Genomic DNA, 12863 nt, shown 5'->3' with positions numbered 1-12863 from the left:
AAAAAAAAAAAAACAAGAAAGAAAGAAAACATAATTATCCGTCCTTTTGAAAATTTCCTCCCAAATGCCAGACAAAATCGTTACTTACAGGTCAGACAAGTCAAGGTGGCGGAAATGTCTCCTGGACAAACTCGTCAGCTTGTTTCGTGTGAAATTTCTGAAAGAAATCAGGTATGTTAAGTGTAACTTTAAAGGTTATGATTTAAGAATGATAGTGGTTTTGTTTTTCAAAGTGTAATTTTCCTGGACTGGGGTACCCATCTTATTTGGAGCCAAATTGTGTCTTTTAAATGAGAAAATAACGTCCGGGGGCCCTGCCTCGCTTACAGTGCCTATGCACTATGAGAGAAGAGGGTGTGTTTCTCAGAGTCTCTCTTTAATATCTTTGTTTCACCCAAACGTTTATGTCTCGTGTATAGATTGAAAGTCCAGTTCTCTGCCCAGTTGGGCTCCTGATGCTTTGAGCATTTAATTGGGGGAATATGTAATAAAATAGCACATTATAAGCCCATGAGAGGAGGAAAAAAAAGAGATCCTAAAAATAAGAGGCATCCTGAACATTTTTAAGGTGTGTGACAAACAAAACCTGGGCTAGAGAGACTTTCAACTGTCTTTCCCAGAAGGAATACACCTGCTGATGGAAGCCGCCTGCCTGGTGGGACCGTTTGCATGTGACCTCAATGAAGGAGTAGCTCCAAGAAGAGACCAGGGCAGAACACTGGGGAGCAGGGCATGTGTCAGGCTTTATCGTGAGCTCCCCCAAAACACAGCATCTTTATATTTAAACAAAGCAACGGAAAGATGCTCTCTCTATCCATGGGAGGGAGGGAAAAAAACCCTTATGAATTTCCTGGTGTGTTCCAAATGCGTGTTGTTTGAGTGTTTCCAGTGATCCTGGCAGCTGAATTTGTTTACTGTTTAATATTTACTTAAAGTTCCTGAGCCTCTGGATGGATATTTTTGACAAGTAACAAAAGTGTGAAAACACACAGTCATGTCCACAAAAACAGCCAAGACCCCATCCACTGGGCTCCTGGCTTCTCCAGTGGCCCAGTCAGGCAGGTGTCTAAGGCGAAAGTCTGCTAGGGACAGTAACTCTGGCCCTGCCTGGACCTCAGGCCAGAATGCTGCCAGGCCAATGACATCTCAGTCATCTAAATTTAGGAGCTAAATCACAGGCTGACAGGGTTAGCTGGTGAAAGGAGAGAAGGGTACCCAGGATGAAAATATACTCGAACCCATCAGGAAGTCGTGAGACATGCCCACGTAAGCCTTTTCTTTGGGGGCATGAATTAAGAATGGCTTCTGTGGAACAATATCACACCAAAAATCTCTGCCTGTCTTTAAGGCTCAGGTGTGTTCATACTCATCACAAAGCCTTTTAAAAAAGGGAAAAAAATCTGTTCTTCTCCCCCAAAATAAATAAAAGGGGTACAGGGGCAGGGATGGAGGGGTGGGGAGGGGAAGGGAAGGAGGAACGAGGGAAAGGAAAGACTGGGGAAGGGAGGAAGGGGAGGGGAGGGGAGGAAAGAGGAAGAGAGGGGAGAGAAGGGGAAGGGAAGGGAGGGAAGGGGAGAGAAAAGCAGAGACCAGGAGGGAGAGAGAAGGAAAAAGAGGGATGAGGAAACTTCCGCATCATCTCCCCCACACCCCCACCACACACACACACACACACACACACATCAGCTCACACTGCCCTATGGAGCAGCCTCCCACCCCCACCCATCGCTCTATGCTGCCCTGTGGAGCTGCCTCTCCCACCCCACCCCATCCCCCATCAGCTCTATGCTGCCCCGTGGAGCCACCTCTCCCTGACTGCTCCGCTCAGCTCTACCCTCCCTGGAGCAGCTGCTAGTCTGGGTTGCCAGCAGCACACTGCAGCTCGGGGTTACGGGCCAAAGAACAAGATGAGTTTTATGAAGCATACTTAGGAATGGGGCCAAAAGCCAAAAAGGAGGAAGAAGGAAGAAAAAAATCAACAATCCTCTTACTGTTTGATTGTAAAACTTTGCTAAGAGCCTAATTAGCACCTCGGCAGAGCCCCTGGAAAACACAAATGCTGGCTTTTCTCACAGTCCCGGGGTTCTAGGGGTTGGGCAGCAATTAAAGGCACCCAGACTTATAATCAGAGATCAGCACTGGATGGTGACTGTGTCAGGCTAACACTGGCCAGGCAAACTGAGGCAAAGATGAGGCTGCGCTCTCTTGTGAGGTCCCTAAAACCTGAAGTACAACAGTCCCAATTGTCCCTCATTCCTCTCTCTTTTTTATTGAATATTTTCTTTATTTACATTTCAAATGTTATCCCCTTTCCTGGTCCCCCTCCCTCCCAAAACTCCCTATCCCCCTCCCTCTGCTTTTATGATGATGTGTCCCCATCCACCTACCCACCCACTCCCATCCTGGCATTCCCCTACACTGGGGCATCAAGCCTTCACAGGACCAAGGGCCTCTCCTCCCATTGATGCCTGACAAGGCCATCCTCTGCTACATGTGTGGCTGGAGCCATGAGTCCCTCCATGTGTACTCTTTGGTTGGTGGGAGCTCTGAGGGGTCTGGTTGGTTGATATTGTTGTTCTTTCTATGGGGTTTTGACCCCCTTCAGCTCCTTCAGTCCTTTCTCTAATTCATCCATTCCTTTCTATAGAGGCAGGGGAGCTCAGAGGGACCTTCAGGCCACCCTCAGGTTACAGAGCGACAGCTTCATTAGACATGTGCACCTCACTGTGCTGATAACCCAGGTCAGTACAATTGGAGTTCAGAAAATCCAGGCAAAGCAAGGTGATCCCCAGGGTCCCCAGTCCTAAGCAGAGGCTAGGACAGAAGGCAGATGCTAGAGCCAACTCCTCCTGCATCCCTACAGTCCTCCAAGGCTAGGTACCGTCCTGCGGCTAGGGAGAGCCTATCTCCTCATGTGGGTGTGTGAAGCTTGATGGTATCTCACCTCTCTTCATGGCTGTCTGAACGCTTGTCTAATTTCATTGGGCATGACAATAGCTACACACATCCATAGAGCATTTGATGTTTGATCAATTATTGGATCCTGATGGTGGTCTGGTAAGGAAGCTGTGTAGAATACCTATCCTCCTTGAGTGAGGCAGGTACACGATTTAATGTAAGCCAGACATGGAAGCTAGAACACCATTAAAATTACTCTATCACCACAGGCATGCACACACACACACACAAAGGGCTATCAATAAAACGACAATTCGCCGAGGCCCACTATTCATATTATAACAGGAGCATCAATCCCCCAAGGAATCAGACAACACACAACGCAACTGCTGGGTGATTTGGGTCTAGGGTAATCTGTAATAAAAATTCAAAAACGTAACTATGGAGGTCATTAATTACTTCTAAGAGATTGCCGTGGGATATTTTCCCATTCTTCTTCTGCTGTCATGGCTGTGCCACCAAGGGCTACACACACATCACGTCTGCCCCAGTGAACTGGCCAGACAGGCTGTCAAGAAGGGTTTCAGGAAAACATGTTTTAAAATGTGCCCTGAGTTTTATCCTGGTTTTTTCAGGATGTTTTTTACATCTTAGAAAGTGGCTTCATCATTCCTGTCACAGATGAAATATGAAGTCATGATAATGACTTTATGAAATTAAGGTCTTCAGGAATATCAACACATCTCCACCGAGCACCCAGGCAGGCTGCTCTGAGACAGTGAGCGCTTTAATAACCGGCATGGAAGTCAGGCCAAGAACTGTCATCCCCGGGGAAGGGAGGAAGGACAGATGTTACAAGAAGATAGCAGTGGCAGAAATTTTATCTCCTTTGCTCCTGTCTTAAGAACATGGTGAGTTAGTCACCTGGTTCAAGTCCCCCAGCTCCCTCAGAGTGGTTTCAGCCTATGTCCTGGAAATACAGACATCAGTCTACCCAAGAGAAATGTCTAGGTGTGACCCCCACAGGTAGACTGTAAAATGCTGAAGTTATCTTTGCAAAAAGAATTTGGTCAACAAGAATCAGGTAACAGCCCTCCTGGAGAGGATTCCCATTGGAAACTCACAGTGTGAGGGAATGTGAGCATGGGGCGAGGCTGTGGACATTTTTGTCTTTTGGGATGTCTCAGGGAGGCCATCATTTATTGACTTAACTCTTACTATTGAGGGGACTTGCCAGAGAACCACATGACAACTCAGATTTGTTGCATTTGCGATTGACTTCAGTCAACAAAATACCAAGCGGGACTGGGAAGAAAAGCAATTCCTATTATTAAGCGTCACCTGGAGCTTTGGCATAGACCGTGATTGATATTTCTTTTTCTATTTTTATCAACCCACAAATGTGCTGTTGAGAAAATGAATGTTCAAATGGTCCTATTATACCGGGAAAAGCAATAGTAATTTTTATTTTCTTAAACCGTCCAAGGCCACGTCAGTGCCTTGATTAGTTAGCTTGATGTCTTCCAGGGAGTGTGTCTTGATTCCAAGGGAAAGAATCGAGGACTCTGTACAAGGACATCATTTTCACATCAGAGTCCTTGCCGTTGGCCCAGTGCTCGGTCCAAGATGGAAACGAACCAGAAGTTCATGAAAGGAAATAAACAGGCTGTTCTAAGTACCCCTCTGAAGCCATTCAGAAATCAAACAGAATCAAAGCTAATGTTCCTAAGCTATTATCACAGCTATGCTAACTTTTAAGAAGGAGGTTTAGAGTTGACAAAGAAAGAAAACAAAGAAGAGCGAGGAAAATACTGAACAAATCGGGTCCTGGGAAGCAAAGAGATGGCTCTACTCACATGTGCCGCAGGTGGCTGTTTTTCAGAAACGCTTTGTAAGCCACAAACTTTAAGCCGGAATCCACAATTGTACTGCAAAAAAATACATAATGGCATTCATGTTAGGAGTAACCAGCAAATTACCACAGCAAAACACAAGTCTCTGAGGTAATGTGTTCACACGGTGAGTACTCACAGGTTTCTCAGCCCCACGTAAGCTTCAACGTCATCTTCATTGATGATTTCTAACCTTTTCTGGTTTGCAATGAGACTGTAACAAAGCAGAAAGGGAATTATGGGTGACTGGGAATGTCAGAGACTCCGTGGAATGATGGGTAACTGAGAATGTGGGCGATAACGTGGAATTATGGGTAACCGAGTATGTCCGCAGTAATGTGGAATTATGGGTAGCATGCACACAACCCGACCAAGGTGTCTAAGGAGCCCCTTCCACACTCACTAGCTGTGTTATTCCCCTGTTACCATTGGTTCTCTGAGAACTTAGTACACGTTAGTTCCATCATACATGCCCCCACGTCCCAGCTTCCCCTAGATTCGTTCACACCCCTTTCTTTACAGTGAAGGCAGCAACCAGATTCCACCATCCATGGACTGCTCACCAAGTGGCTCAGTGTTTTTCACTTTTCTGTCTAAAAAAAAAAAATCAGTTGTAAAGGTGCAAATGTCCTGAGAGTACCTCTATGACCACTCACACGCGTGGCACACTTCTGGTGACAGCCTAGAAGTGTGAGAGCAGTCATGTGTTTCTGCCATTCCAGGAAACACCTTCCTCTCCTTTTATCTTGTAAAACTCAAAGAGCATTTTGCCTCCCTCCCCCTGGTTGTTCCTTTCTTGTCCAGCATTCTCTCCTTCTGCCTTTGTCAGCCACAATTCCAATCAAAGGAATTTGATGAGCCACATTCCACAAGTCCCAGGTGGCCCTAGTGAAGTGTCTTGCAGGAAACCATCTCTGCTCTCTAAGCCTCCAAAGCTTCTAAATGTAGGAGTTAACTAGGGACTCCAGCTCATGACAAAGAATGGCCTTTATGCTTGGTTGAGAGATGTGCATGTGTCCTCAGCAAGACCAGAGAAACTCTTCCTTAAGATTTAACACTATGAACCCTGGAAGAGGGGGGTTGGGTCTTTTCCATTCTCTGGACTCACAACTAAAGAATGACATAGGCCTAGGGCTTCCAGCAAGAGTCAACAGGAAGGCAAGAGCTAAGGAGGCATAAAAAGGGACAGCATCCTGAAAACAGAAAGATATAGAGGTATAGCTATCTCTGAAGCTAGAGATTACAAACCTAGTTTGATCTGGATTTCTGTCATGTGCACTCATAGTCTCCAATAGTACAAACATATAGACATTAAACTACCATCCTGTAAGGGGAGGGGGGCGCTCTGCTTTGTATGACCGCTGTTTAGGAACCCTATGTTCTTACGTCAGAATCTCTTTGAAAAGATAATTGTTTCTAAAATTCTTAATGTGCACCACAGCTCTTAGGTCGCTTCAGTAATGGATAGACAATAGGTGAATGATGGGTGGTTAATGTGTGATGATGGGTAGATAGACAGGTGTGGGGGGGGGATGATGATGAACTGAGGGATGTATACCAGTAGATGGACATAGGTATGGATATATGTATGTATGTATGTACATATGTATGTAAGTATTATGATAGCTGGAAATGTGTGTATGTATGTATGTATGTTGGGTGGACACTGGTGGGTGGGTGGACGGATGGATGGATGGATGGATGGATGGATGGACGGACGGATGGATGGAGTATGTATGTATTGTGTATGTACATATGCACGTTATAGATGAATGGGTGATGGACTGATGGTCAAGGAAAGGAGAACTGGCAACAGTTGCAGTTACAAAAGTTCTACGGGGGTCATGGTTGGGTGAGTTTTCCTTTTTCTTAAAAAAATAAAAATAAAAACATTAAGATGGGAAGCCCTTTAATTAATACACTAAAGTCAAACGTGTAGCTCTTCTGCAGACAGTGAGTTAAAATGGAAATAAACATCTTGAGTAACGAGGGGTGAGAGTGGACCAGCATTCTGGGTCTCTGCCCAATAAGAAAAAAAAAGTAACAAGATGCATGGTAAGAACATGGGCAAGAGAGCTGAGGAGACAACTCGGAGGGCAAATGGCTTGCACTGCAGACACGGGAAACCGTGTGTAAGTGGTAGGAATGCACCTGTAACCCGAATTCTAGGGGTATGGAGAGAAGCAAATTCCATGACCCTTTGGCCAGCCAGTCTGGCTAAATGGCAAGCTCCAGGTTCAGAGAGAGATGACATCTGAAAAATAAGATAGAAAGCAGCAGAAGAAGACCCAAAGTGGATCCTCCAGCTTCCACACAGCAGAGAGAGATACAGCTACCCTCACACTTATGTACAGATAGACCATATACAGATGCACACATTCAATTACACACACAACACACACACACACACACAGAGAGACAGAGACAGAGACACAGAGAGAGACAGAAGAACAAGGAAAAATAGAATTAGGGCACATTAAAATTAAATGGCCAAGCATATAAACTACACCAGAAACAAAATGATTTTAGAACAAGCCACACAAACATGACATCAAAAACGCAGCCTCCCAGAAAGCAGGTCAGGATCTTCTTAAGCTCTCAGATTCCTCATCCAGGACCCAGGAAGGAATCGAGTAGAGTTGCCACAAGACAGTCCCTCCCTCCCTCCTCCCAGCAGCCACAGAAGAAGGACATATTTTAAGCCTGGAACCGAATGCTCAATTTTTGACATCAAGTTTTTATGAAATGTTTCAAAATCACCACATTTTCGAGCCATTTTTTCCAAGAATTTCATCACACTAACATTTTCAGTAAGACCACAGTGACCTCATTCTCTTCAGAGAGCTTACACTAAGACCTGGATTCCAGAGTGCTAAGTATTTTTAGCATGTATTTCTGTGTGTGTGCACCACAGCAGCAGGAAAGGAAGAGTCAGTGGGGGGAGGTTACTTTGGATTCATCCACAGAGCATCAGACAAGTCGAGCTGAGCTAGCACAGCACCTGCTGGCCATCCTTCTGAAACCCTGTGGATTTTGAATTTCTTTCTGTTGGGATCACCACTGATGAGAGACAAAGCACTTGGCACACCAGGTGGGCATCTAAGCAACATCCATGGCAAAAAACAAAAAAACAAAAAACAAACAAACAAACAAAAAAACCCATTTATCTTTACTTCAACCTTTCTTTTAGTTGCTTGTGCCATTTTTAAATGTTTATTTCATTTTAACCCGATACTTGGCCTAGCTGTGTTCAGTAACTATGACTGAACAACGAACTAGCAAAGAGAAGCGGGGATGGGGAACCAAGAAGCGGATGCTACTGAGGGGAAGAATTAGAATGAAAGAAGCATTAACTCAGCCAGGCATTGTGGCACACAGCTTTAATCCCAGCACTAGGGAGTCAGAAGCAGGTGGATCACTTTAAATTTAAGGCCAGACAGGTCTATACAGTGAGTTCCAGGACAGCCAGAGCTACACAGTGAGACCCTGTCTCATACAAAACAACAACAACAAAAACCATTGAGTTAGGAGTCATTTTTATGTTGGGGGGGGAGCATTGGTTACAAATAACAAAGCAAGAGGATACGTTGTGCCAATGACAGATGCAGCCTGTTCACAAAGGTGTAAACAGTACTAAGCAGAGTATGACTGAACTTGGATGTAAGACTGGATCAATTTTTCTGAAAACCACTCAAAGACTGTACACAATTATAGAAATGGTCCTAGACAGGAATGCTGGCTCCGTGGTTCTCCTGGTAAGAGACCATGTGGGTATGAGCTTCCCCAACAGTAGATGCTAAGGTCGCCCCTACTGGTTATCCACAATACAGAAGTCAGCACAGCCTAGCTGCTACCTACAAATTACTCCTGACACCCACCCCTAAGAAATTCTGCTTCTGCCTGGGGAGGTGGCTCAGCAGTTAAGAGCACTAGCCACTCTTGAGGAGGACCCAGTCTTAGTTCCCAGCATCGACATGGCGGCCTACAATTGTCTGTAACTCCAGTAACAGAGCACCCAGTGCTCTCTTCTGACCTCTGTGGGTATTTGGGATGCACAAGGTGCACAGAGATACATGCCGGCAAAACACTCACACACATAAATTAGAAATAAATACATTGTTTAAAAAAGAAGCAAAAAGGAAATTCCGCTTGATTCCTCATGGTAAGGAGTCATGTGTGGATGGAAGCCAGTGAAGCCAACAGGCAGACCACGGAGGAAAGAGTCCACAGAGGAAACCATGAGGGACCAGGACCCCCATGGGAACCTGCTCACCCACTAGGATTCTGAAACACAGATTTAAAAGCAACACCGCCGTATCTCCCTTGCCCCATTAGACGGACAGGTATATAACATCTGACACTACTTGCTGCGGATTGGGTGAGGTGGTGTGACCTGGAGCGAGCACTCTAAAGAGCACAGTGGCAGAATTCTACAAAATGATAAACTGGCACCATTTGCGGTCCAGTGATTCTACTCATGGATCTTTACCGAAGAGATGCTCTTGCACAAGACAGATGCGATGAAGCTCATTCGAATGGGTTTGCCTGTTGGTGCTTCCCTGGGATTCTAGCACTCAGCAGGGGAAACAGGAGCGTTCCCAGTTCAAAACTACCCTGGGTCATTTAGGGAGATCTTATCCAAAGACAAGGAGGACAGATTTTAAGACAATCAAGAGGATAGTACAATATTCGTTATAATAGATTCAAAAGCCAGAAAATACGCACCCATAAAGGTATCAGGAACTTTAAAAAGTAAAAATATGAAATACATAACAGAATTGAATTATATATATATATATATATATATATATATATATGCAAAAAGTGATTTCCATGCAAAGGTTTAAAAGCATCAAAATTATGTACTGAGATATACATATAAAACTCTCTACTTGGCCGGGCGTGGTGGCGCATGCCTTTAATCCCAGCACTTGGGAGGCAGAGGCAGGCGGATTTCTGAGTTCGAGGCCAGCCTGGTCTACAAAGTGAGTGCCAGGACAGCCAGGGCTACACAGAGAAACCCTGTCTCGAAAAACCAAAAAAAAAAAAAAAAAAAAACTCTCTACTTAAAACCTTAAGAATGTACAAAATGGTACCACTGAAGTTTGCAGTGAGTATGTGTGCAAAGTGTAGGAAGCTGACTGCAACAAAGTTTGCCTTGGGAAAGAAGGAAGGGCTTAGGATAAAGAAACAAACTGTTAAAAGGTTTATCTGGCTACATTGAAATCTAATTATTATTATTATTTTAATAAAGAGGATCGGCAGGAGAAGAGACACAGTGTCACAGCATCTCTTCTTAATCCCGGGGAGGAGAGGAAGTAATCTTGCGGGGCCTTGATGAATGTTTCTCACTTATGAGGAGAAAGAGAAAAATGAGAGGGCTGGGGGAGAGGAGGAAGGGGAGAAGGAAGGAAGCCAAACAAGAAGAGAAGGAAGAAGGAAGGGAAAGAAATAGCGGTAGAAAAGAGGACCAGAGAGAGCCACACAGTGAGATGAAAGCTCTTCCTGGGGTGGCTCGGGGTCTCAGTGCCCAAACACAACTGAGTTCAGGCTCCCAGGTCTGCAGATGAGCTCTTGCCAGCCAGGGGCTCAGAGCTTCTAGGCAGACACTGAAGGCCAGTGTCTTGCCTACTGATGGCTTACACCCAGCTGTGAGAGGCTCTGGAGGTCAGTGATCTCCAGCAGACCCCAGCAACTCTCCTCAGGATCTTCCCCCAAAGGCTCCTGGGAAGTGCTGCTGAGCCCCAGGGCTCTGCTTAAGAGAAATCTCTGAGAGGGCCTTCACTCCCGAGCAAGCTGTGGAAAAGGCCAAGAATTTGGCAGACTAGGAGAGCTTTTGCCATGACAACCCCTGGCTCCTCTGACCCAGCCTAGGATTCTAGAAACCTCTGGACCCAGGGTTTTCTGGCCCAAGGCCTCCTCCTTTCAGTCCAGTCTCGTGGGACTCCACAGGAGACCAGCAGAGCAGTTTCTCCACAAAATCCTAGGGTTCCTCCCATTACCCTGTAGATGGTACCCTTTCAGTCACTTTCTAATCAATATGAAAAGATTGGACACGCAAACTATGCAAATGCAATCGTCCTTAGGCAATCCTCTCAGCCCCCTCCCCTCCCCCACATCAGCAGTCACTACTGGCGTCCACCCTCTCACGATGCCCACAGCAAGCCCTCCTCCTTCTTCAAGCAGACCCTCATTCCAGGATCTTGTACCACAACCCTTGTTGTTAGTGCCCCTTCCAAACCTCCACTACCCCCAAAACATGTTCAGCTGCCCTAAAAACTGCTTGCAGTATCAGAAAATCCTCCAACGTCTACTTGAAGATGCCACAGGCCTGTAACCCTGTGTATGTGGCAAATGGACAAAACCCAAGCTGCCCTTTCTCATCCGAGTCTTTTGATTCCATCCCATGGCCAGCACTCATGGCACTTCTTAAGTGTGTGTGTGCGTGCATGTGTGTGTGTGTGCGTGCGTGTGTGTGTGTGTGTGTGTGTGTGTGTGTGCGCGCGCGCGCGCGCGCGCGCGCGCATGCGCGCGCGTGTACATGTTTAAGACCGAGAGAGAAAAGAACGCTTCTTGAATCAGCGAGTTTATTTTTCTACTGCCCCATCTGAGACCCCATAACTGAACTGTTTGTTAACTTCCGGAGGGCAGGGCGTCCTGTTCGCCACATGTATAGGCATTCCCTGGAGAAACTAGACACACATGCATGCCAGTGAACAATAAGACTAAGTGAAGATCATAAAGATAACATGAGTTATGAAAAAAAAATCAAGGACACACACACAGGGAAGAGTGGCAATTTCAAAAGAAAAATATTATTCAATTTGAAAGTGAATTTAGGGGCTGGAGGGATGGCTCCACAGTTATCAGCACCTGCCGTCCCTGCAGAGGACCTGGAACTGGGTCCTATCACCTACGTAGTTACAACCATTTGTAACTTCAGTCCCAGGGTATCTGAGGTCCTCCTTCTGAGCTCTGTAGGCCCCTGGCACACACATGGAACACTTACATACACGAAACATTCATAGTCATGGCATATAGGTGGTACACTTTGATACATACAAGCAAAACACACATACACACAAAATAAGTAAATTTAATTTTTAAATTTTTAAAGTGAAATGAGATTACTAACGTACAACAGATTCAAACCAAAGATCTATGCATGCATTTTTAATGATAACTGAGAAATGCCCATTGACCACAGAATTTACTGTCTTGGAATCTGAGATCTGAAGTGGGCCCTAGGCACTCTACTGAGAGAGGACAGTGGATGCTCTCAGGTGGACAAGCCTTGCCATCACAGTACCTGAGAAGCCACAAAGCAAAGGTTCCAAGCAGAGATGCAAGCAGCTGACGGGAGCAGAGTCAGGGAAGATCACGGCACAAAGTGGAACAGCATGCATGTACATGCGTACACACGCGTGAGTGGCAGCTTAGCTGGAGAAGGGGCATCGGTATCGACCTTGAGGGTTAACAGACAACTCAAACGCAAGTGAAGTGACTTCACACGGTCGGTCACTGGTGCTGTCCAGTCTCATCTGGTCATTTTAGGCCTTTACTCAGACATTTTCCTGAGGGTAAAGAATTTCCTCTCTGTGGGCTTAACAAAAAGGTGGGGGGGGGGTTGTTTGTTTGTTTGTTTTGTCTGAGAAAAAACTGATGTACAATTCAGAGACTTTCATAGGAGTGGCTTTGAGTGGAAGGCTTTCTGCAAAAGGACCCTCCTCATATTTTAAGTGATTTCACATTTACTTTTCAACTAACTCAATTAGGAAATGTCCCCAGGCAGAATGTGGGGCCCTAATGCAGATTTTCTCTTATAAATATTAGCTCGAAAATAGTACAACTCAAAGGTATCAGTTCCCAATACCACAGATGCCTGCCACACCCACCTCTGAACAGGTAGAAGATAGATCAGTGGTTTTCAACCTGAGGGTTTCCATCCTTTCACAGGGGCTGCTTAAGACCATCCCTGAGGATCAGCGCCAGGGTAGCGGGAGCGCAGGGTTGCCTGACACCCGCCAGCTACCCACGACCCCCGCCGCAGGATTTTGGGACTGCTGGTGAGTG

At 45.7% G+C, this 12863-nt stretch overlaps 1 protein-coding gene across 6 annotated transcripts in view; it reads right to left on the bottom strand.

Moving 5' to 3' along the window:
- Nucleotides 1–12863, bottom strand: part of Ntrk2 (neurotrophic receptor tyrosine kinase 2) — a 315292-nt gene that overhangs the window by 277841 nt on the left and 24588 nt on the right. For all 6 annotated transcript variants that reach the window (XM_021180131.2, XM_021180137.2, XM_029468409.1 and 3 more), the window contains exons 3-5: nucleotides 4930–5004; nucleotides 4755–4826; nucleotides 89–157 (exon numbers count right to left, since the gene is read on the bottom strand). In XM_021180131.2, coding sequence (XP_021035790.1) covers nucleotides 89–157; nucleotides 4755–4826; nucleotides 4930–5004 — 216 coding nt within the window. The remainder of the gene's footprint in view (nucleotides 1–88; nucleotides 158–4754; nucleotides 4827–4929; nucleotides 5005–12863) is intronic.

This window comes from Mus caroli, chromosome 13 (assembly GCF_900094665.2).
Source record: "Mus caroli chromosome 13, CAROLI_EIJ_v1.1, whole genome shotgun sequence".
NCBI lineage: Eukaryota > Metazoa > Chordata > Mammalia > Rodentia > Muridae > Mus > Mus caroli.
The sequence above is the reverse complement of the archived record's forward strand: the minus strand, read 5'-3'. Positions and strand labels throughout refer to the sequence as shown.